Raw genomic sequence first — 26,659 nt, forward strand, 5'->3', positions numbered from 1 at the left:
TTCAGAGTTCATTGCTTATTTCTCAGGCTTGTGGCTTCAAATGAAACTGCTTCTATTCCCCATGATAACTGATGCTTAAATATTTTTCTGTCACTTATTCTATATTGTATAACCAGTCCACTGTGATATAACAAACATTGTTTATTATTATTTTGGAAAGCTGTATTCTTGGCTCTTCCAGGGAGAAGAGCTTATCATCTCTGTCAGTAAGGATTACAATTGAGGATGATGAAATTATTAAAAAAGCTTAGAGACCTCTCTATTCTATAGAAGAGTTTCAACAGATATACTAGGAAGGCTCAGTCATTCAAAAATATTTTCAAATGAATTAATAAGTCAATTTTTGCATTCTCACACCAACTAGTGGACCTCAAAATCCGACCATGGCATGCCAGAAGAAAAGATTGCTGTGATGATGTATGTTTGAAACAGATGCATATTTTTGTTGCTTCAGTGAGGATTGCAAATGATAAAAGGGCTTTGAATTGATTCAGAAGATTAAAAAATCAGAATTCTTGTGACTTAGTTTTTAAATAACAGGAATGAAAATTCTTTAATGCGTTTATATTACAAATATTTGTTGAGTCCCTACTCTGTGCAAGAAGGGGTCTTTTACTAAGCCCTGGGGAGATACAAAGTCCCTGCCTTTAAGTTGTGCATAATTTTAACAAGACCTGTAGTCTAAGATGTAAACTTGCATTTCTGGAGGAGGAATTTAATAATTGAACTCTGGTCATTGCTAACAGTATAAGCTTGTGTAAAATACTTCAGGGGTAAAAGCCAGATTGCCTTCATTACAGGTCAAAAGTTTATGAAAGGTTTATATCTGAATTTGGTTGTTACAAAGAAAGGAATGCCACATTCTTCACAATGTTACAATATTTATATGGCATTTATACAAAATTTGAAAAAAATTGATTTCCATCTTGGCCAAACATTTTGATCATTGTGTATTTAATGGGGTTTCCATTTGAGAACAACAATCATTAGTCTCTAATATGTTTCGTACTCCTGTGGAAATAAGACAGGGTGGATAGGAAGCATTCATCTTCACTAGTCTTTGGAAATATCTAAAGTAATTGAATAGCTCAGTCTTCAGTGATGGCCTGGTGACCACTAACTGTGACTATTTGCATAATAGTCAACTCTTCACTTCTGTAGTGATAACTGTTTGTATCTGATTAAAATTAAGACTGTTTTAGTTCTCTTGACTTTTCCAGAAGTTGCAAAAATTGAGATTTGCTGTTCTGCTTTAACCAAACAAATGCACACATGGGGATAACAATATGCTGAGTTTATGCAGATTTTACAGCACGAATCTGAATAAAATACCCACTAATAGATCCTTAAGGAGTAATAAACACACATGAATTTTCCTTAGTTGCACTTTAAAGTGATTTTAACATACTACTAGACCTTAACAATAATATTTAATTGACAAGATTATGCATTTGTATGGATTGAAAAGGTGGTAGATATCTAATTCCAAATGAATCATAAATTTTACTTTTGCATAACATGTTTTATTAATTTCTCAATGGCCAGGATATTCTACTTCCCTCCTGGTGAGAGTTTCTTAAAACATAGTAAGATAATTTAAACACATTTAATTAACATTTATCATCCGTTTTATAAAGTAATCTGACTTTTGTCCTCATAAATACTCTCAAAATTTTTCTAGGTTATAGGCCATAGGAAGGCTATGGAAGGATACCTAATGGAATTTTTGTTGTAATTTAGGTTTCTTTTTAAGCATACCTTTCTTTTCTCTGTTGACCCTGTTCCAAAGTAAGCTGACAAACTGGATGATTTGTACCACCATATTAAGTGAAAACAAACCTAACACCACTACCTGATAAAATAAGGCTATAGGTTTCTCTAAGGCACCTTTATATTCCCAGTGCCTACCTAGCACAGTACCATCAGATAGTGCTAGGTGCTTGATAAGTGGCTGCTGAATAGCTGATTAAAGACAGGCACCATGGACTTCCTTTATGAAGTAGCATGTTTCTTGGGAGCGTAAGAGGTCAACTTATACATGTGGAGCTCTTTCTTTCAGAGAATAAGGGGAGAGATAAGTAAAAGATGCTAGGAATTATGATTTTGTTAGTGCTAAATCCATGTTCTCTTCTTTGAAAATTCAGTATTTAAGCAGGAAGTGTACAAATGAGTGAAGCATAACATAATGACATTTGACTACTGATGATCCTGGTAGATTAATGAGATATTTGCCCATTTTAGAAAATGCAGATCAAGTGGGCGTGTACAAGTATGCTGAGAATATAAAAAGAGGTGTTAATGCAAAGGACAAGATTGACTCTTTCAGGGCTATTAACATTTCTCTCAGAATAAGAACCTAAAGAAGATTTCTAAAACTTGGACTATTGACTTGATAGATAGGACTCAATTGTGCTCTTCTTCCTCTCAGTGATTGTTTCTGTCCTGTGTAACCAAGGAAGGGACCTGGAAAATGCTAGACTGTGATGTGGAGTTAAAAACAACTATCTTATAGACCAACCTAGTAAAAGAATGCTTTGTTTGCATGTCTTTCTCTTGATAGTGAGCTTGGGGACATAGTGAAGCTGGGGGTAAGATATATCTTTTCTATTTCTCCTGTGAATATTTTAGATATTTTATTACCTACCTTTAATAGTGTAAATGAGTGAAGACAAGTTAACTACTGAAGTTATTTTCTCTTTTTTTCTTAAATTAACTTCTTATTAAAGCATAATATACATAGAGAAAAGCATATATCATAAGAGTGAAGTTAGCTCTTCATTTAGGTTTAAACTAAAACATTAGAGTTTGAAAGAATAATGCCTGAGTTTTTAAAAGGATGTCTTTGAACTATAATATCTTGAATTTCTTCTACCTTTCCAGGGTTCTTCTTGGCCCTTAGTGAGAATTTTGGAAAAGAGTGGTGGCATTAGTATGTAAAGTTCGTGGAAGCAATTGCACTATATATGTATATTTATTTGACAGAGATCATAAGTAGGCAGAGAGGCAGGTAGAGAGAGAGAGGAAGGGAAGCAGGCTCCCCGCTGAGTGGAGAGCCCGATGCGGGGCTCGATCCCAGGACCCTAAGACCATGACCTGAGCCGAAGGCAGAGGCTTTAATCCACTGAGCCACCCAGGTGCCCCAGCAATTGCACTATGTTAAAGATGAATGTTAGCAATGGGGTTTTGTGTACTATCCTCATGGGACCTGAGAGAGAGAGAAACAGAGATGTGGGGGGAAGGGACAGAATATTTTGCCATCAACAAACAAACACACACACAAACAAAAACAAAGCTACATTTTTGTTCAATGTGTATCCATTGGAAGTTGGCATGAAACATCTGGAAAGATGGGACTCTGTGTTCTCAAATACTCTTTCTTGTCCCAGAATTGTTCCTGATGAAAGTTGACTTTTTCTCCTGCCAGAGCTAGCTAGATTCTCTATAAGCAAAGATTTGCTATCCTTTATTAGCTGTAGCAGCCCCAGAGATCTGCTAAATAAGACAAATGAAAAGGAAACAAGGTGATATCAAGGTTTATTTTAAGTCACTTTATTATTATTACTTTTGATAATAATAGAAATCATTGATTGCATTCACTGACGTATGAATAGGTATACCATTAACTACTCTATGTATATTGGTGCTCAGAAAATTGGTTCTCACATTGACTAGTTGACACAAAGTGACTACTATATCCTCAGCCTTGTGATAATAGCTCTGGAGCATATGGAAATATAAATGTCATAGGCCATTCAGGACACTCAATTTGTTTGGTGAAAGATAACTAACAAATTGACAATTAATGAATAAGCAGTAGGCCATATACAATATGAGGCTCCTTTGTGTTCTTCCAACTATGGCCAACCAAAAGAAGTTCAATACGCTAACTATTGCATCATGCTTTTGAAGGCAGGGCAGAACACAGTCAATGTTTTAGATAGATGTTAGGCAAAAATGGGTTGGAAAAGGGTTTGTGTTAAGGCATGAATTTCATCCTGTCAATGAGATCCTTCCCCTTCTCACTCTCCAGAATTAACTGAGATCTGTGTACAGTTTGACATGTACTTTTTGGTACTAAGAAGACACCACCCTGACTTTGAAGGATTTTCATGAAACCCTTCTGGGTCCTTTATTTCTTTCACTGTAGACACTGTGGCTTGTACAGTGGTAACACTTCATACCAATGACTCAGCTATTCTTTGCACTAAAGAACAGGGCCTTTAGGAAATCCCCTCCATGTCCCTCCTCCCTCTCCGATTGCTCTTTCTCACTCTATGTTCTATCTCTGTCTCCCTTTCTCTGTCCTCATTTACAAACAGTGGAAACATTCCTTCCATCAGATTAAAGAAGCTTTTTTCCTATTAAACCACATAAGGAACGATTTACTAGAAATAAGCATTAAAATGATCTTGACTTGCTCACCGTTTTTAACTCAGTAATAGACATTAATGTGCTCATGATTTTCAATACAAATACGTATTTCCCATCACCAAAAAAGTTAAAAAATCTTCATGAAAGAGAAAATGAGTCCCCCTGAGTGTCACTCTGTTTGCATATTAGCGCATAGCCGGGTCTCTGCCAAGTTGCTCTCTGACTGACTGCTGCAGATGCTCTTTCTCAAGTATTCTGAGTCATATCTTTAGTACAAGTCTTCAGGGACAAACAATAGCACCTGTTCCTCACAAGATATCAGGCCAGTTAGCCCATTCATGTATCTTTAATGAAGCTCTGGGGCAGATGGCAAAAAATGGCATCATCAACAACTTAGCGCAGAGAAAACAAAGGGGATAAGTGTTGAGGCAACAATGCTGTTTTACGAATAGGAAGAGACAGAACCGGAGTGTTTCACGCGCATCTGCTGCTGTCTTGATGGTCTGAAAGATGTGTGGAACACCAAGCAATTAAAATTTCTGGGCATGTGGCCTGTTTGATGAAGTATGTGTTCCCCCCACCCTCTCCAAAAGGGTAACACTTTGGTCAGGGATTGTGGAAGTTTAAAATTGATGGACAACTGTGCTCTGGTACACGCAGTTCATTTCTTTCATGACGCACTGACTAAGCTTCACCTATGAGGGAGTTCCTGGTTTCTTGTTACCCAGCCTGTTAGTGCTGACTTGCAAAGCAGTAAAAATAATGCAGCTTCGTGCTCAGAGATGTATTTTTGGCCACATCAGATTTTCCTCTTTGTATTAACCACATCAGTTCTATCTGTGGAATAATGAAAGGATCTTTGAATTTGTGCTAAGGGAAAGCTACGCTTTCAAGAAAAGAAGACGCTATTTGAAATGTTGATAACTTCTTGGAAAAGACATGTGGAGACTGGTCATTCTTTGATGGAATGAGGGGAATTCTATTAGTTTCTATTCTTTAGTAAAATATTTTTGGAAGTTGCTGTTTCCAATGTGACTGCCTTCCCTGGCCTGTCATCAGATGGGAAAATAGGACGATGGAAAGGAAGGGGAAAGGCAGGCTTATGTTCTCCAGAGCAGGGTGGGGCTTTTCTGTATAATCACAGTTCTTTGTTTGCACTAAGCCCTGATACTCAGCGCAGTAAACTTAATTCACAACTTCCACAGAAGGAGAATATTTTAGATGCTTATGTGATTCTTGTATGGCTATCAAGCCCTCTTTCCTTATCTCTCCTCCCTTCCTTGTCCTTGCTTTCCATTCCTGTACCACCTCCAATTAATTTTCTGTTAAGTACAATAAATGGAAATCTACGAAAGGGGGAAGTTGTTGCTTTAATATAGGCTTCCTTCTCATATTATTTGCACTGGGCCATACTGGTCAGCTTTGTATAAAAGCTGGTAGTTGGAAGTATTCATAAACTTCCATTACCCTTGTGAGTTTTTAAGATACATAATTCTTTTAAAATAATATCACACTGGGGAAATCTGAATACAGTGGTTGGATTATCTCAATGTCAGGCCCCCGGTTGTGATATGGTACTACAGTATTTCAAGTTATTACCACTGAGGAGAGGGGACTCATGGGATCTTTCTATATCATTTATTACAAATGCATATAAATTTACAATTATATTTATAAAACTTCCAGTCAATTGTTATTATAAAGAATTTTTTTTTTTTTAAGATTTATTTATTTGATAGAGCAAGCACAAGTAGGGGAGTGGCAGTCGGCGGGGAGAGGGAGAAGCAGGCTCCCCTCGGAGCAGAGAGCCTGATATGGGGCTCGATCCCAGGACTCTGGGATCATGACCCGAGCCGAAGGCAGATGCTTAACAACTGAGCCACCCAGGTGCCCCATTATTATAAAGAATTATATTCCTTCTCTCATTTAGGTCTGCCTAGCAAAAGATGACTTGATGGTTAATATAATACGGCACTTAAAAGTATAGACTTCGAGCCTGACAAACCTGGACTTGAACATGGCTCTATTCGGTTGGCTGAGTTACTGAGCCTCTCAAGATTTTGTCCTCATTAGGTGAATGAGGAGAATAATAGTAAATATTTCATAGACTTTTGAGGATTACATGAGACAGATCATGTAAATCACTTTCTCAGTGCTTGATATATAGGAAATACTGGAAAATATCAGTGGCTGTGATGAAGAGGATGATTATCATCACCATCATCATCACTATTATTACGTCCGTAATTAGAGTTACAAGAGGAGCACTTCATCATCTTCCCTTGGCCTAAATTCTAATTGCTACTGGGTATCTTGGCTTGTCCTTCATAAGGGACACTTTGATTTTTCACATCCTTGTTTTACTTAAAATAAGTTAAGGGCAATTTTATCAATCAGAGCTAAATGATCACTGCTAATAGCTGTATTATAATAAGTTATTGAAACTGATGACAGTAGATTTGTGATCAAAATTTTCTGAGTACAAAATAAGAGAGAAGAAGGAACAAACTGAAACTGAGCAACATACTATCTGTACCCCAGCAATACAACTCTGAAATAGAAAGTCGTTTTTGGCTGCAGACTCCCAAAGAGCATGTGTGTTCTCTTTTCTATCACTGAAGTCCATCTGATGTAGTGGAAAAAGCACTGGTCGGAGTAATGAGCAGTTCTGGGTTCCAGATCCAGCCCTGTCATAGGCACTGTGATCTTAGGCCATGTCTTTTAGTTTCTCTAGCTACCTGTTTCCCTATGTGTAAATTGTGAGGTTTGAATTAGATTAGTGATTCTCAGAGAGTGGTCCCTGGATCAGCAGCACCAAGTTTACCTGGGTACTGGCCAGGAAAGTACCCTCTCAGATCCCACCTAGATCTACTGGTTTAGAGGCTCTGAGGGTAGAGGGTAGGGCCCGCCAGTCTTTGTTTTAACAAGCCCTCTGGCAGAACTGGATTCACACTAAAGTTTGAGAGTCACTGCCCTGGATTAAATTTTAGTCTAAATATTAGATTGTTGGACCCAGCTCCCAGAGTTTCTGATTCATAGATCTGGGGTGGGTCTGAAAATTTGCTTTTATGACATTCTCCATCCTTGCTGATGTTACTGGTCATGTTCCATCCTTTGAAAACTACTAGGCTAGATCAACTCGAAGCTCTGTTCCAACTCTGATTTTATCCTCGCTATTGCTTTCACAATGTCTTCTGCCCCCCTTCTTACTTACTTTATCCTGCAACTTATTGAAACCGCCTCTGAATTCATGTTTAGCATTGAAAATTTCTAACATATCCTACTTTGTAGAGTGTGATGACTGGAAAAGAACTTCTCTAAATTCTTACAACTGATGTTAATATGAAACACCTACAGCTCTTCAGCATTGAAGGCGACCCTAGATGGTTCACTTAGTTATCTCATGTACACAGCTAGTTACAAAAGAAATATCTTCAGACACCAAAGTTCAGGAATCAAGATCTGATGCTTTGTTGCCATTGATCCCTTTATGTTGTCTCATGTTCTGAAGATCTTGGGCATCAGTGTAGAAGTAAAATTATGTTTTCATCCCAAGAGTCTATATAATGAATAGTAGTAAAGTTCCCAAATTCCATCTTCACATGATCCTTGTAGTCTTATCTCTTCTTTTTCATGGTTTTCTAGACACTTGGGACGGGTTAATGCTCTGTGAGGCCTGGTTTCTGCTAAAAACATGACAATTCTCTGCCTGTCAAACTGAATTATTTTGCTGGTTCATGTTTTCTTTTTCAAAGTAGAGTTATGGGGAAGAGCCACTATTTCTTCTCTCTCTCTCTCTTTTTTTTTTTCTTTTCAGTAATTTGATTATTTTCTAGAACTGCATATGCAAACTATCGTAAGAAAAAAACAAGGCTCTAACATTTCCCGAGTGCCTGTTCTTTGCCAGTCACTGTGCCACAAGTGTTACTTTCTGTTCTCTTTAATCCTCACAATAACTGCATAAGGTAGTATCATTAGCTTTTACATGAAGCAATAGGCTCAGACTACAGAAAGGTTAAGTAACTGTTCATGATCACATGGCCAAGCAAATGGCAGTGTATAGATTTAAGCTCCGAGATGTTTGACAGCAAAGCCTTTGTAGACATGGTAGATTCTGGACAAATGTGTGATGAACGAATGAATAAAGGAATGACTACATCATATTATCTTCTTAATGCTGAGTTTGCAAAACAACAGAATCATAAAGTGGAACAGACTCTGGAGGTCATTATCTAGTCAGGGTTTTAGTTATGTTACCCTCTGAAGTATCTCCACCCTACGGGTACACAGCCTTTCCTTGACCACCTCTGGGGAAATGACACGCAGGACCTCTTTAATCGGAGTGCTTGTTGAATAACTAATTTTTAGAAAGTTCTTCTTTACATTTAGCTCCCCTAAAATCTTTTTCTTCTGAGTCTTGTTCCGCCCTTGTTAACCGCTCAGACTTAATCTGCTTCTTTTGCTGCACGAAGATAACCTTGTATCTTCTCTCTTCCAAGCTAAATAACCCCCATTTTTTCAGCTACTTCTCAAGATCCGTAGCATGGAAGAATAACTTAATAATTGTTCATTAAAAAGAAGGAAAGAATAAATAAATACGATGCCTAGACTTCTCACTTTCTTGTTCACCTTTAGAGCATGAGGCGTCTGTGCTGTTCTAGGTCCATGCTAGGAACCATATGTCTAGAAGTAAATGAAATGATTTCCTTTGATCTACTCTTGCACTGAACAGCAGTCACCTACAAGAAAGACTGTTTTATTTTCTGACATAGAACAGTGCCCTCCTCTTCGACATCTCAGGTTTGCATCAGGTCACAGCAAGCTGGAGTTGAACAGCAAACCTAGTGCTTTTCTTCAGGGTTAAAGGCAAGACCCGGGCACAAGGGGATCAGCTCCAATTTACGCAGGCTAAGTTTGTACTCTCACGTACAAAACTCGGGCTTACCTCAGCTAAAATGGTAGAAATAGCTGCCCAAAGCTAGTTTCTTTCACGCCCCACTGGCAAGGTAGTAATTGCACAAAGACCTTTTTATTATAAGTTGATTTTCCTGAGAAATGAATTCAGAAAAATACTGTAAAGTGTTTATTTTTTGCTTGCCCTTTATTAACCCACATCTTAGGGCTTTCCCTAGAGAAAAACTGTTGGTAAATGAAACCTCTTAGACCCACACAGAAGCATTTTTGCACCATGTCCCTGGCTGTGGAGGGAACAGGGACAGGACAAGGCAAGTTGGCACTATTTAAACAGGGTCATCGGCCAGTATACGGAATTTTGCCTAAAGAGAAATTTTAAGAATTTAAATGGGGGAAGGGCTTGGGGTTGGTAGAATTATTGGTAAATGTTTATATCTTAAACAGGATATAAGGCAGTTTTTTTTTTTTTTTAATATGAGCAAAGAGCCCAAAGACCCAGTTTGAACTTAAAAATCACTTCTGTGAGGACATCCTAGTTTTGATCTTTAAAGAACAAAAGTCCTATAGTTCAGCCTATAAAATCATGCACTAAAATCCAGGACAAAACCTTCCTGTGATGCTCTCCTGGAATCAGGGTAGCATGCATCAAGTAAAAAAGGGAGAGCTAGGGAATTAAAATGTGATTTCACAGGCATGATTTTGTCATAGCTCTTATTTTCTTTATCTAGAATACAAACACTGATATAGAGTGAAGATTTTCTATTTTGCATTTCTGTGCTCTTTGATACATTTATTGAGGTCAAATGAAATTTGATATAGTAGGATTTATTATGAAATGCTCTCTGAATACAACTCCGTAATTACTGAGCCACATGGTAGTACATAAAGCTGTAAAACCGCTAAGCCAGACAAGCAATTTATATGTTACATCGAGGTGTGTATGGCAAAGAATATTAGTTTAATTGGGAGCCAAGATGTAGTAGCCCTAAATCTGAGGAGCTATATGTTTAACATAATGCGGCAAGGCTTTGAAATAAGACACCTAAACTGGGGAGATGCCGCTTTGGGAATATATAACAATTAGACATTATTTTCTGACCAAGGATACTAAATCCTGTTTCCCAAATAAAAGGCAGAATGCAAAGCAGGTGAAAGGGCAAAACCTTTCAATATTGCACGGTGTACGAACAAACATTTCTTCCGGTTGTTTTGTTTAAAAAAAAAAAAAAAAAAAAGGAAAAAAGAACACAGTCAAGAGAAAAGAAAAGCATTCACCAGGATTTGGTGGAAGCAGGGATGAGGCAAATTTGCAATGAGGTTGTGTCCTTGGAGTGCTAATGGGATCTAAGAACAGGGACTTGGTAACTTTCACCTGCATTTTCTCAGGGAGCAGATCTGGAATGAGGTCGGAAGTGGGTGGCTGTTTGGGTACCAGCACAGCGGCAGGAGTGAAAAACAAATACTTCTTGGCACACATTTGCTCTCTGTCTGATCATAGGCTCTCTTCTGTTTAGCAGGTTCAGGGTCACATGCCTCCGCTCATGATCCCAATTTTTCCACATGACCAGCGGACCCTGGCAGCAGCCGCTGCCGCCCAGCAGGGCTTCCTCTTCCCCCCTGGAATAACATACAAACCAGGTAAGTAGAGAGGAATTTAACATTCTTTTGGAAATGCTCAGATCCCCGTGTTTTTGCTTAGTAGTCACAACAAAAACAGGAGCATACAAAGGAACTATGAATAAAAAGATCACAAAAGCTGATTTTCACATAAAATTCGAATTGGGACGTTAATTGGGAAGGGGGCACATTCAGAAACTCATTGGTTGCTAAAAACTTTTGTATTCTCTTTTTTCACTTGGTTTGTTCTGAATTCACAGATAGAATGCTACTTTCCCTGGGGACCACAGGTTTTTGTCAGCTCTCTCTCATACCTTCACTGTCAATAATTGTCTTTGGTTAAAGACCCTTTCCTCCTCCTCTTGGGAGCTTTCGTGCTCTGGGACAGTAGTCACACAAACTATCAAATGTTACTGTTGTTTGTTGTCTGGTTTCTCCTGGAAGAAAAGTTAAAACAGGACTGATTTAATTAGCTTGCTGCTAATAGGTAAGCTACCTTTGGATTTGAGTGTAAATAATGAAGCATTTAGTAGTATTTTTCTCATTCATCTTTGAACCTCAGAAACAGGTCACATAACCTTGCAGTGAAATATGTTTTGAGATGATTTAGCAAATGTTATGATTTTTCTTTATTCCTCTGAGTTTACTGGACTCCTGGGGAATTCAATTAGGGACATAATGGTTTGAAGTTTCTTTCAGAGCCTCCTTGTAAACAGGGCTTTAAATGTTTAAAGATATGTTGCCAAAGGAATCCAATGTAAGAAGATAGTCAAGTAAATAAAGTCAACCTTAATTTCATTTGTGCATTCTTTGTAAGTGACCTCAGCTCAGAAGTAGTGACCTTGTTCTACTCATTAATAATTTCCGTGTCAAGTTCTTTTTAACATATTAACCTGATATATTAACCACCAAATCCGAGTACAACAAATCTGAGTGCAGCAGTTTCGTGTAGAGGGTTTATAAAGTGAACAAAGGCCTTTTAATGTGCTTAAAGTAATAATAAAATCTAAATCACTTTACTGAAATCCTCAGTAAGGAAGCTTACTAAGTAGCCTAAAAACAAACCTAGTGAATTTTAACATCTATTTTAATTGCTTATTGCTATCAATTACTCTTTTGCATTTGCTAGATGTCTACCTTTCTTGTGAGAAAAGGTAGGATGCCTGTCAGAACTCACAGGTTTCAAGAAAAAGAGATATTAAGGAATTGGCTCATTTTAAGGACTGACTTTGAAAATTCTTCAGATGCAAATTAGTCAGGTCTGGTTTTACCAAAGATTTTGGGATACCTGAATAAAAGAAAATTTTATTGTTTAACCTGTCAGATTTTGATTTTTCTAAAGCAGGATTTTTAGAGCAAGGTATATTCCTTATAAAATTGGTACCCATATTAAGGACAGGAGTATATTTTGTCAGAGACTATGTTTCTGTCAATGCAGTGGTTCGGTCCTTCCCTGATCTCTCTAAGCAGTTCTGAACTATTTCTCCATCTTGACTTCCTCTGGAACATTGATGTAAGCTCAATTTACTTGTTTACCCTGAATCCGAGTTGTCATCCCTCTACCAGTCTTAGAAACTTTTTCATCTGTAGAAAACCTTTCTTTAATTTCAGTGCTTCTAAAATTTAAAACGCTTCACATTTAAAAATCAGGGATGAGCCTTATTTTCTACTGCACGTTAACAGTGACATAGTTGACCTGTTACCTAATTTTGTTAAAACAATAATGCCATTTTTCATGGGGAAATGTATTGTTATATAGTTAATGAATTTGGACCACTTTTAAAAGAATTCTTCTCACATGGCACTGATGAGACCGTATTAAGTAACTAAGGAGAATATGGAGATTGGGAGAGTGGTGCCCATAAGTGTTATCTCTGTTGGACAACATATGTGCAGCATACAGTAGTGTTCAGGGATAGCAGGATTATGTGTGATTATGGCGGCTAAAACCTGTTGGTTAAAGCATGACAAGGATCTGGGCATGTAGGACAATTTTTAATCACAAGCAAGGCTGATAAAATAAATTATTTTCTGGTGGCCCCTAAGTTATATCAGAGGATTTTATTAAACAGAATTCTAAATTCTTAATATTTTGGCTGATCCGGGTTTTATAGTATATCCAAATTATATTTTAAAAGATTAAAATTATTTATTCTTATGCAATTAGCAGAGAAATTACATACTTGGGTGACTTAATCTATGTGGTGTTTCTGTCCTTCACATGAACTGGAGGAGTAGAATCGTGTTGGACTGGAGTCTGGACTAGGAAAATTTTTTGCTCCAAACTGATCTGTGATAATTTCATTTGAAATACATGTGAAATGATGATTAAATTTTTAGAAGAGAGTAGTTCTGTCACATATAAAAGATGTGAAGTGGTGGTATAACCTTATATTTTGGTCCCCTGGACAAGAGGATGAGCAATCACAATTTTGATCTTTATAAATTACAAAATAAATGGCTCTCTTTGCTCTTTTCCACCTTCCCATAACCTGAAACAATCCCATAGTGTTTGTGCCTTCAGCTGATTGAATAATTGTCGTGATTTCTAGGAAGCACGGGCTATCTGAGGGTGATGTTCATGTCAAAGTTGACTGTTTCTGAATCAATGATTAGGACAGTCTGAACAAATATACTTAGGGCTACAGTCCTTCTTCCCTTCAGATAATTTTACACATTGCTCTGGGCATAATAGGGTCCTGGTGTGCAGTGAACGCCAAACAAGTACTCCCACTTTGGTGGGTTGCTGAGAAGCCATATGACCTAGGGATTGTGCAGTTTCAGGGGGACTATCTATCAGATTAATATCTGTAGACATAGCTTTATTGAGTTTTAACTCTTTTTTTTTTTTTAACTGACTCTTTAATTAGACACATCATTCTAGGCAGGGCCCAGAACATACACCACAGAAGTTGGGTTGCTTAGTGCTCTTTCAGATCATGAAACAGAGATGCAGCAATCCGGGTCAAGAAAAATGTGTTTAAGCACCTATGTTTGAGAAAATTAAAAGAGTAAGCCTCTTTCATAGCTGGCAGTGTGTATGTAAAACAGGATTGAATTGGCTATAAAATAAAAATAATGGATAACCTCCTTCATGTGCCAGGGATGGTGCAGCTGACCCATGGACTGAGTATAGTTCGGATTTTTAAAATTGCTGCTGGAGTAGTCCCCTTGGCTTCCTTGGGGATTCTGGGAATAGGATCTCTGCCTGCCCCTGGCTTTCCACCCACTTGTTATTATAATATAATAGCTAAAGCCTCCTGAATAAGTTGCTCTGTGCCAAACACTGTGTTAAATATTTTACATGGATTATTTTATGTAATTCTTACTTGAACATGTCATTTAGCCTTGCTGAGCCTCACATTTTTGTTATCTAAAAAATATGCCTACTGCTTGGTGTGAGTGTGAAGATTAAATTTGTTACAATATATGTAAGTTCTTTGAAAATTCTAAGGCACTAGGTTTAGGGGTAAAGTCTGACCGTGAAACTATAAATTTAACAATATTAAACTACATCCTTATTCATTAGAAATGTCCAAAAACTGAGCATTGGACTGAGATATATTATCCCTCTGCCTGAAAACAAAAATAATTTTACAAGTATACCTAGTGCTTCTTTTATAAAAAATTCTGGTGAAATATACATAGCATAATACCCAATATTTTAACTATTTATAAAAGTGCAATTCAGTGACATTAATACATTTGCAATGTTGTGTAAGCATCACTACTATTTATACCCAAAACTTTTAATCATCTACAATGGAAACTTTGTGTCCATTAAATGATAATTCTCCCTATCCCCTAGTAACCTCTATTCTACTATCTTTCTCTATGAATTTGCCTATTCCAGATAGTTCATGTAAATGAAAGTAAGATCATACATTACTTGTTTTTCTATGTCTAGCATATTTCACTAATCATAATGTTTTCAAGGTCCATCCATATTGCAATATATATCCAAAATTCATTCTTTTTATGGCTGAATAATATCCCCTTGTGTATGTATGTCAATATCTATATATATGTATGTGTGTGTCTATATGTATATATATATATATAATGTATTATGTGGATAGGCAGTTTGCTTATCCATTCATCTGTTGATAGACACTTGGGTTGTTTCCACATTTTGGTTATTGTGAATAATGCTGCTGTGAACATTGATATACAAATATCCGTTTGAGTCCTTGCTTTCAGTTCTTTAGGATATTTGTGTAGGAGCAGAATTGTTGGGTCATATGGTAGCTGTGTGTAACTTTCAGAGAAACTGCCAAACTGTTTTCTACAGAGGTTCTGCCTTTTATCCTCCCACCAGTAATCTAAGTGTTACAGTCTCTTCACATCCTCACCAATACTTGTTACTTTCCAACTTCTTCAAAGAAATTATAGCCATCCTGGTAGATGTGAACTAGTATCTCATTGTGGTTTTGATTTTCATTTCCCTAATGATTAATCATTTTGAGCATCTTTTCATGCGCTTATTGGAAATTTGTATAAATTTCTTGGAGAAAGTACTTTGCTTAGTGTTTTTTTTTATTATTATGTTCAGTTTTTAATTAAACTGTTTTTGTTATTGAGTTTCAAGAGTTCTTTATATATTCTAGATATTAATCCCTTATCAGATATATGATTTGCAAATATTTCCTTCTGTTCTTAGGTTGCCTTTTCACTTACTCAATAGTGTCTTTTGATGCACAAAAGTTTTTAATTTTGAAGCACTCCCAATTTATATTTTTTTCTTTTGGCTTGTGCTTTTGTTATCCTATCCATGCAATTGTTGCCAAATACAAAGATTTACTCCTGTGTTTTCTTCTTAGAGTTTTATAGTGTTAGTACTTAAGTTTAGGTCTTTGATCCATTTAGTTAATTTTTATATGTTATTTATTCTTTTGCATGTGCATATCCAGTTTTCCCAGCACCAGTTGTTGAAAAGATATTCTCTCCTCATTGAATATTCCTGGCTCCCTTGCCCAAAATCAATCTACCGTATATGTAAGGGCTTTTTTTCTGGGCCCTCTATTCTGTTGCTTTGGTCTGTATATCCGTTCTTATGCCAGTATCATACTATTTTAATTACTAAAACTTTGTAGTAAATTTTGAAGTCAGGAATTATAAGTCTTCCAAATTTATTCTTTTCAAGATTGTTTTGGCTATTGGGGACCCTTGCAATTCAATATAAGTTTGAGGATTGGGTTTTTCATTTTTGTGATAAAAACTTTTGGAATCTTGATAGATATTTCACTGAATCTGTTCATTGCTTTGGATAGTATTGCTATCTTAACAATGTTAAGTCTTCCTGTTGATGAACATTTTCATTAATTTAGATCTTATAAATTCTTTTTTCAGCAATGTTATATAGTTTTCAGTGTACAAGTCTTTCACCTCTTTGGCTAGATTTATTCCTAAGTATGCAATTATTTTAGATGCTATTATAAATAGAAATGCTTTTTAAATTTTTTTTGGAGTATTCATTGCTGGTATATAGAAAAACAAATGATTTGTGTGTGTTAATTTTACTAGATTGCCAGGTTTTGCTAAATTTGGTTATTAGCTCTAGTAGCTTTCTTGTGGATTCCTTGGAATTTTCTGTATGTAGGATCATGTGATGTGCAAATATAGAGATAGTTTTACCTTTTGCTTACCAACTTTGATTCCTTTTGCCCTCCCTTCCTTTACTTCTCTCTCTCCCTCTCTCCTTCTTTCTTTCTTTTTCTCTTTCTCTCTCTCTGTCCCTCTCTCTCTCTCCCCTTCCTTCTACTATCTCCCTTCCCTTCCCTTCCCTCCCCTCCCCTTCCCTTCCCTCCCCTTCCCTTCCCTCCCCTCCCCTTCCCTTCCCTCCCCTTCCCTTCCCTCCCCTCCACTTCCCTTCCCTCCCCTCCGCTTCCCTTCCCTTCCTTTTCCTTTTTCTTTCTTGTCTAATAGTGCTGGCTTGAACTTCCAGGATAATGTCGGATAGCCTCAGTGAAAGCAAGCATCATTATCTCATTCCTGATCTCCGAGGGAAAGCTTTCCAGTCTTTTACCATGAATATGATGTTAACTGTGGACTTTTCATAAATATCCTTTATCATATTAAGGAACTTCCCCTCTATTCCTAAATTTCTAAGAGTTTTTACCCTAAAAGGGTGTTGGATTTTGTCAAATGCCCTTTCTGCATCAATTGAGATGATTATGTGGTTTTCTTCCCCTTTGCTCTATTAATGTGATGTATTACATTGATCTTTTTGTGTGTGTTTGAGCCACCTTTGCATTCCTGGGATAAATCCTGCCTTGTCATGGTGAATAATCCTTTTAATATGCTGTTGGATTCAATATACTAATATTTTGTTGAGGGTTTTACATCTGTATTCATAAAAGATGTTGATCTGTAATTTTCATTCCTGTGATGGGTTTTTCTGACTTTGCTATCAAAGTAATATTGACCTCACTATTTTATAGTTACGAAGTATTTCCTCTCCAATTTTTTTGAAAGTTTTGGGAAGAATTAGTATTAATTTTTCTTTTTAAAAATTTATTTATTTATTTATTTATTTATTTATTTATTTTTAGAGATGGGGGAGGGAGAGAATCTTGGGCTCTATCTCATAACCCTGAGATTATGACTTGAGTTGAAATCAAGAGTCAGATGTTTAACTGACTAAGCCACCCAAGTGCCCCTAGTGTTAATTTGTCTTAAGTATTCAGGAGAACTTATTGGCAAAACCATCTGCTCCAGGACCTTTCTTTGTTGAGAAGTTTTGTTTGCTGATCCAATCTCTTTACTTGTTATAGGTCTTTTGAAATTTTCAATTTTTTCTTGAGCCAGTTTAGGTAATTTACGTGTTTTAAGAAATTTGTCCATTTCTTCTAGATTGTGTAATTTTTTTGGTATAAATGGTTACTCAGTGGTTCTTTTGAATTCCTTTGTTTCAGTTAGCATTCACTGAGTAGCATTTATTTGCATCTATATGTTGGGCGTGTACATATGTGTGCATATGTATATGTAAATATATATGTACATATATATTTGTATTTAATATTCTTTACAGCTCTAAGAGATAGGTGACATTATATCTATTTTGTTAAAAGAAAAAAGATATGAATAGTCAAAGAAGTTGATTAAATTTTGTAAGCTTTCCCATCTAGAAATTAGTGGAGATAGAATTCAGAATGAAGTTCTCTGATTTAATATTTTATATCCTTGGTGACATGGTTTAAGTGTGTATGATATTAAGAAAATCTAGCTCTTTATTGCTGTGGAAAATATGTGATTTATATGTATGGATTCATCCAAGGTGGATTCATCTTATAATGCTAGCTATTTCTGCATCTTCCAGAATACATAAAGCTGAGGTTTGTAACCACTGTTACTGGAATACTTGAATAATTAAATTTATCTACTTGAAATCAAAGCAGTTTTTCGGAGGTTCTTTAGATTAGTAATTTTTGAGGTCCAGGAAGAAAATATGCACAGCCACATAAACTAACCTAGTTTTCTGGAGATCAAGATTACTTTAACTCTGTCCTCTATCACATACAAAAGCTATATCATCGATGAGCTATGTTAAGGCATGAACTTTGAGTTAATGTTTTTTGATTTCTTATAATAGAGGGATTTTTTTTTAAAAGATTTATTTATTCATTTGACAGAGAGAGAGAGAGAGAGCATGAGTGGGCAGCAGGAGAGAGAGAGAGAATCCCAAGCAGACCCCGTGCTGAGCACAGAACCCAACATGGGGCTCTATTTCATGATCCTGAGATCATGACCTGAGAGGAAATCAAGAGTCGGACACTTAACAGACTGTGCCACCCAGGTGCCCTGTAATGGATGGATTTATATCAGTTTATCCACATTCACTTATTTAGTTGCTTTTTTGACAAATACCATGGATTTCCATATGATTGGGCAACAGTCTGGATGTATCTATGAAATAAATGAAGAAATTAAGATTGATCCTTGATTCTTATCTTCTTTAAAGGTATGATAAGCAATGCAAATGCTCTTAGAGAATGCCCTGGGATCAAGACTTTTCTTATCATTGATCTGCTCCTGGATGAATAGAGAAATTTATTTATTTTTTTATTTATTAAATATTTTATTATTTGTCAGAGAGAGAGAGAGAACACAAACAGGGGGAGCAGCAGGCAGAGGGAGAAGTAGACTCCCTGCTGAGCAAGGAGCCCAATGCAGGACTCAATCCCAGGATTCCGGGATCATGACCTAAGCTGAAGGCTGACACTTAACTGACTGAGCCACCCAGCCGTCCCTAGAGGAGAAATTTAGCAAGAGAAGTAACAGCATGGTGATCTCAGCAATATATACTTTAATCCTTGCCAGGGTTTTTTTGTTTGTTTGTTTGTTTGTTTGTTTGTTTTTTAGATTTTATTTATTTATTTGACAGACAGAGATCACAAGTAGGCAGAGAGGCAGGCAGAGAGAGAGGAGGAAGCAGGCTCCCCGCCAGACAGAGAGCCTGATGTGGGGCTCGATCCCAGGACCCTGGGATCATATCCAGAGCCAAAGGCAGAGGCTTTAACCCACTGAGCCATCCAGGCACCCCGCCAGGGTTTTGTTTTGTTTTGTTTATTTGTCCAATCGTCCCCAGAACAAATTGAAAGTTTAATTTTATTTTTAGGATTCTAAATGTGTCATTCATTACCTGCTAACTTTTTCTGCAGTGTGATGCCTCATAAAGATAAATTCAGATTGATTACAACATTGTTTCAGGATATAGAGGGATTGTAACATTTTGCTATTCTCGATGCAGACATCCAGGCAAGAAGCAAAGTGGCAGTCCGAGTCTGTACTGGTGGTTGTGAATGAAATATTTCCATATTGTAGCAAGAATGAGGATAACTTATAAAAGTGGGGTCTACCCATAAGTTGTTTGGCAATTCAGATAATTTACCATTATCCTGTGATGCCACCACACAATAATCTGTGAGATAGTTAGGGATATGTAGTATATTTTGATTCCATTTTAGAGGGTAGAAAATGAAGTGTGAGATTTTGAACCAGTTACTGAAAAGTCATTGAATCCTGTTTCCTAGGTTAATGTATTTTTATTTCTCTACTCCTTGCAGCCTCTCTAAATGATTTCCTCAGTAGGTTAATTCTGAAGTTAGTATCCCAGGAGATTACAATCCAGTCCCTTGTCTTTCTGAAGAATCAAAGGAAATGGACAGATTTTTAGCCATGAGATTTTTTACTTTTTAATAAAAATGAAATTGATATTTGAACTACAGACACTTAGGAGTATTCCGGCAGGAGGTAGCCCGAGTCTAATGGGTCCTAGGTTCTTAGTACAAGTTCCTCCTTCTCCTGTGTTTAAGTTTTACTAAGTTCTGACTACTTTTCACTTTTCTTGAAAATGAGAAAAAGTTACTTCTCTCATTCAGAGACTCTTGCTGTACAGCTGTTTTGGTTCCAAAGGAATGTTACCTATTGTGACAAGTGAAACTAATGTCAGGCAAATTTTCCATAGGTTTTAAATCGTGTTTTGTATTTGTTTTGTAATCTTCAGTTAAAAATAGTCAGTTGGAAAATCTAGAAGCCTGGAAAGATGAATTTACAGAATGGGCATTATTTCCCAAATTGGCTTTTGGAGGTTGTCTTTTTACACTAGAAGTAGCAAGGGCCAGATTACAGCAGTGCCTAAAGCCAGCCTGTTCCAACAGGCTTCATCTTCCTTTGTACAAATTTAGAAAGAATGGATCCTCACGCAAGCATTTCAAATCCAGAGACAAATTTGAAAAAAATTGCTACAACATGTTGACTGATTTCTTGCCAAGTCAGCCACTGAGAACTTGTACTTGACCAACTCTTACAAAGAGAAAATTAAAGGGGAGGGGGGGGGTGAAGCACATAACTTTGTTATTAAAAAATTAAAACTCGCAATACCTGAAATCCGCCTCCCTCTTAACATTTTTCTGTGCTACTTTTAACCCTGTTCTTTTCTTCACTCTTCTCTTCCTCTCCTGCCTTTCCCTTCTCCCTTTCTTCTAATCATTCTCTGTAATATATGCTGTTGCTTTAATGTATTCATTTTTACTTTGAGTATTGATTCAGTGATATGTTCTGAAGAAACAGCTTTCAAAAGATTGTATTCCGATACACAGATTCTACCAGCAGAAAGGTTAAGAACATTTAAAAAATATGCATGTCAGCAGTGGAAAGAAAGCTGTTTGTAGCCAGCAGGTGAGCTGGAGAGTACTACCGGGTGTGGTAGAGATAGTAATAAGTTAACTGGCAAGCCAAAAACTATAAAAAAAAAAAAAAATCAGCCATTTCATAGCATAGAAGCATGACAGCTATGAAAAAAGGAGTGCCCCAGGGAGTTCTTTTAGAGTTTGATTTTTTTAAATATGTTTGACATGAAAAATGTTTTAGTACAAATAAAGCACTGGTATTAAACTTACAGGGAGGGGGGTTGTGGTTTAGAGTTAGTATGAATAATGCATGATATTTAAAGAAAGAACAGCTCTAAAATGTTCCGGGAGGCAGTCCATGTTGATGGTTGGAATGGTGATTTTTTTCCCCTATTTTTGAAGCATCATTAATTCAGTATCGTTTTGTGATTCTTTTTAACCTGATAAGATATCAACCAAAGACATACTATTTGACTTGGATTGGGGTATTCTTTCTTCAGATAATTTTGTTTAAATATCAAGAAGATCAGCCAAATTATTTAAGCATAAAGCGGCAGTCATTTACTATAAAAAATAATTTGGCCTAGTTATCCTTTTTAAAAAGCTCATGTAGCCCTGCAAACCGAAATCAACCTCATGGAAGGGGAAAAACAAGATCAGATATTTTGAACATTACTCCATAGGAGACCAACACAATCTAGTGTTAGTGAGTGCGTTGTCGCAGTGCTCCGTATGCAATCAGAAGCCAATTGTTACTGGACTGTGTGCAAGCACACACTGTGCTCAATGGTCTGATGAGGTATTATGGATATGATGCAAAGAGACTGTGTCGATTAGAAGCTAACAATTTGTTAAAAGTGAAAGCAACTTAACATTTACATTGGGCCAGCTGAGGCGCCCTTGGTGTGGCAAGCCCGATGAGCTCCAAGGAACTGGGGGGTACCACAGAGGCTCCAGGTATTAGTGTCCGCACAGAAAAAAAAAAGAGATTTTACTGCTTTCCAATTGACTACCTTTATTGCTGTGATTCTTTCTACACTGTCTCTTCATTATAACATCCAGCTTTCAGTGTGGAAAAGTTCATGCAAAACAGCATGATTATTATAAATGTCAAAAATGTGTGGAGGAACATCCTATTAAAATATAGCCTAGAGATAGTACATAACACCGACTTTAAATAAGTAGCTGCAGCCAAAGTGATACTCCATTAAATCACTGATATTGTGTAATTTATCCACGAGTACTAATTTTGATTTCCGTCACCACTATCACAATATGTTCCTCATGACTTTCTCTTGGATCTTCATGTCGCCGCACGCGGCCTGTGTTCTCGGGTCACAGAAGGTTCTCCATTCCCATGTTTCATCGTGGTATAGAGGCAGACGTGAGGATACAGCATCGATGTCTGCTGAAGCATGCTCAGTCTCTATCAGATGTTTAATGCAGCAGATATCCCGTGTAATATGTGTGACTGTTGAACCAAATCATTCAAAGAATAAGTGGGAAGCACCTTGTGTGCCTGATTCTCTACTAGGTTCCACCAGAAGTTAATCCAGAAAACTATGGTTTCCACTCTGGCGGAGATACCAGGCATTTCCCAGAATGTTGGCAGATAAGATTAGCTCCCTTCTCGCCCCTATCAAATTGAAGAGGTTGCATTTTTAAAATCTTTTCTTTGTTTTTTATAAAAGAAAGTTTAGGGTTATGGACAGTCAATAGCTCATAATCTTTTTGGACTCTAATACTCTGCTTTGCCTACCAAGCCAAAACTTTTTTGTTGTTCCAACATAAAAACCTTAATACATTCTCAGTGAACTGAGTGTCAGCCTGGCTTTAAGATATTTTTTTTACTCTTAAAAAAATGATGTATTACAAGATTTGTAATGGAGTGAACATGCTTGAATTGCACATTTAATTTTTTTAACATCACATTCATGTTTTGCCAGTTTGCCTACCAGCTATCTGTTAACAAAAAGTTCCAAGGCAGCACTGCAAGTCTGTGCCCAACTGAGCCTTTTGTTTCTGCAGATGTTTGGGCTTCGAGCAATGTTGTAAAGCTCAGGCGATCCAAGGACCATGTTTGTACTTGTCTGCTGCGATTCCCTGTGCATTGTCTAAACCTGTATGCATTGTTCTTTCCGACAGGTGATAACTACCCTGTACAGTTCATTTCATCAACAATGGCAGCTGCTGCTACTTCTGGACTCAGCCCTTTACAGCTCCAGGTAAGTGCCAGAAGAAAAAAATGTGGGATACCAGCCAGTTCTTTAGTGGAAAACTGCTAACCAGCTGTATGCTAAATAATGGCCTGAATGTTAAATAATTTTTAAGCGTAGCCTAGAAGGATTAACACCTTGTGTGCTTACCATACTGAAAATAGAAGAGAAAACTGCCAATTTCAGTATTTTTAAGGGAAAAATGGTAGTATGACTTAATACTCTATATTTTCTGTCGGGTGAGTTATTGGTTTTACATTTTTATTGCTGGCTGCTACTATTGGATGTGATCGCTTTTTCCTTATCCCTTTTCCATCCATGTCTCCATTTATGTTCAGATGATCTTTTACACATAAACATCAAAATAGAAAACAATGTTGGGCATTTTCCTTCTTGCAGCTTATAGACTAGGAGTTGTTATCACCAAATTACCTTAACTGTTTGGTAAAATGTCAATATATTGTTCTGGAATATATGTACCCTCATTCTCATCTTCAGCTTCATGCCATGCCAGAAGTCCAGGCATGGCATCCCACCACATTCTGGATTAGGGTTCTGTACTTATGAGGTGAAAATGGGGGAGAAAGTGTTTTGGAGGCTGGATAAAAGAATCATTTGTACCTTATCTTCTTCATGGTAAAGTGAGAGGTTTATAATAAGACCAGGTGATCTTTATATCCTTCTAGCACTGACATTTTAATGAGAAATTGACTTTTAATATGAATATGTATTTTAACAAAAACAGAAAGATAGTATCATTAAAATAATGGTTAAACCTTCAGTATTCAAACAGTTAGAAAATATGTGACAGTGAAGAACTTGAATTTCAACACAGTGGGAAGTTTAAAGATAGTTTTGTATTCTTACAATTTACTGTGATTATTTTTGAGTTTTCTTTTACAAGGGAATAGCATCTGGCTAGGCATTTTTTTTTTTTTTCTTCTTTGCTATTCCCTCTACGGCTTGATTATAAGAAATGTGCAAATATTTTACCATGAAAAAACATCATTGTGAGTCTTTTCAATTGGGGCTGCAAATAAATAATTTTTGCAATACTCTGAGTTTTTGTTATAAGCCTCATCCAGAAAGCCGGGACAATGTTACCCACTATAGACTGCCGAGCAGAGCTAGACATTTTGCCTAACAGGAGCAGCAACCCTGCCTCTCTTCCAAAACTTCACCTTCCCCACTGCTAACACTGGAACTCACTGCAGTTGGAAAAATCTAAAAGAAATCTAAAAGAAACCTCCCTCATAATAAACCTACTCTGTGTCTCCTTCTCCGTATTGCTATGCTAGAGTGTCTTCTCGAGTCAGAGGCAGAAGTATGAAACCAGTACCATTGCTTGATCCTATAACCAAGTTTCTGTGAAAGTGTCTGGGCGCTCAGCCTTCTACTTTCTATTCTTTGGTGTGGTCAGTACCCTGGATTTAGAAACATATGTTCTGTTTCATGAGTTCTGACAGTATGTTTTGTCTTTTTTTTTTTTTTTTTTCTGAATATGCTACTAAACAGAAGGGTCATGTCTCCCACCCACAAATTAACCCAAGGCTAAAGGGCCTAAGTGACCGTTTTGGCAGGAGTTTGGACACCTTTGAACATGGTGGTGGCCACTCTTACAACCACAAACAGATTGAGGTATGAATGCTTCCATTGGTGCTTCATTGGGTGGGGGACTGGATTGTTCAGTCATATTCTAGGCTTTTTTTTTTTTTTTCCTTAAAGTGGCAAACATTCGACCTAAACGCTAAAATATGACCTTTCCCTTCTTCTCATTCCTAAGGAGGCTCATTTTTGCTCCTTTTCTTTCATAGAAGGCGGCAAGCCTCAAGCCAATGCCCCTAATGACTTAGGTTGTTTAATGCTGTATATTGAGGCAAATTCTTTACAAGGAACCATCTTCAGAACCATCCTTTTCCCTGACTCTCTTTCTCCTTTTGTATATAGTGCTGTATAATGTCTATAAACACATAACATTTTTAAAAAGATCTCATTTGTCCATATAACAACCCTGCAAAGTTGATAAATATAATTCTGCTTATATAGGCAAAACACTGGAGGTTCAGAGAGAACAAGGATGCACAATATTCCTGGAGTCAGAATTAGTACCCAGGATTTCTAACTGTCCGATTCAGGTTTCTGAATTTTGTTTTCTCTGGCTGAGGTAGGGCCCAGTGCCTGGGCCTGACTGGTTGCTTGTTGCCCCGTGAATGTCTATAGTATCCCTTTCATATTTAATGTCCACTAAAGCTCTTTGTTGTTTTTGTGGGATATTCTTACCACTTGGGAGAAGATAGCTTTTATGGCTCTTTTGAAAACCAAGCCCTTTTCTTCTATAGGGGTCTAGTCCTCATCTCTCTAATTTCATGCTTGATTTCTCTCTCATATCACTGGAGTCCCTCTCCAGGACTATTAGCTACTGAAGGGCTGCCAGCTATCTGCTGAATCACCAAAAAAAAAAAAAAAAAAATGGAGACAGGCTACCTCAGACTGAAACATACTTTAATTTTCTGGGTTAGATTTAATACTAAATGTTATGTTCAAACCTAGGATGGGAAACTCAACTTGAAAGAAAGAAAGGAAGAAAGAAAAGAAAAGAAAAAAAGAAAGAAAGTATTATTATATCAAGCAAAGCTGTATATTCATTCATATCCTATTGGCTTGGCAGTCTATACATATCAAATACTGTATAATCAATAGAGTATCCCTCTGATATTATTTCCTACACTGCTTTTGAATCTGTATTTTTGAAAAATAATAGAGAAAACTCAGTCCTAAGAAGAAAAAAGAGGACAAGATCAAAAGCCAGCTTGGAAGTAGCCTAAGGAAGAGTTCAGAGCTTGCTGCCTGCCTCCCTCTTTCCCTGTCACTTTGATATAAGTTATACAGGGGCTTCCCACCCAGACATGACCAGGCATATACTGTCAGAGTATCTACTGTCTTCTAGACAGCAAGAGGGGATTTCTTATGTAAGGCTTTCTTTTGGCTGCAGAGAAGGTACCGTATTTCTGGACATTCTGAAGATCTGCCATGCCTAGGATTGCTAAAATGTAGAGATAACTGCATGTGAGGGACAACACTTTCTGTGTGATGCCAGTTAGCGAGCTTCCCCACTCAGGACAGATAGTTTGTTAAATGTTTAAGTGCTTGGACGAATGTGAAAGCAGGTGGTCTTGGCTCACAATCAAGACTTCCTCTCTCAGACTTTTATTTTCTCTTGAGGTGTTGAGATCGCTCCCATCCACCTTTTTCCATCGGCAGTTTTCTACCCAATCACTTCTCTGACTAATTTTTCATGTAGCTTGACTTCTCTTCCTGCCACCATCACGGACCCCTGATGCTGCCAAATCTGACTTCTCTTGGGTTTCTGGAAAGTCTGATGTCATCTCTGGGAGTGCCAGATCTGCATAG

General features: G+C 37.1%; 1 protein-coding gene across 5 annotated transcripts in view; it reads left to right on the top strand.

Moving 5' to 3' along the window:
• LOC111149639 (SRY-box 6) overlaps positions 1-26,659 on the top strand; it is a 655,543-nt gene that overhangs the window by 469,251 nt on the left and 159,633 nt on the right. For 2 of the 5 annotated variants that reach the window (XM_022506829.1, XM_022506830.1), the window contains exons 6-8: positions 10,803-10,923; positions 23,178-23,257; positions 24,764-24,886. In XM_022506829.1, the coding sequence (XP_022362537.1) occupies positions 10,803-10,923; positions 23,178-23,257; positions 24,764-24,886 (324 nt within the window). Of the gene's footprint in view, positions 1-10,799; positions 10,924-23,177; positions 23,258-24,763; positions 24,887-26,659 lie in introns of all 5 variants that reach the window. The other 3 variants (XM_022506832.1, XM_022506833.1, XM_022506831.1) reach the window with 2 other exon arrangements.

This window comes from Enhydra lutris, unplaced genomic scaffold (genome assembly GCF_002288905.1).
Source record: "Enhydra lutris kenyoni isolate GAN:26980312 unplaced genomic scaffold, ASM228890v2 scaffoldscaffold22, whole genome shotgun sequence".
Classification (NCBI taxonomy): domain Eukaryota; kingdom Metazoa; phylum Chordata; class Mammalia; order Carnivora; family Mustelidae; genus Enhydra; species Enhydra lutris.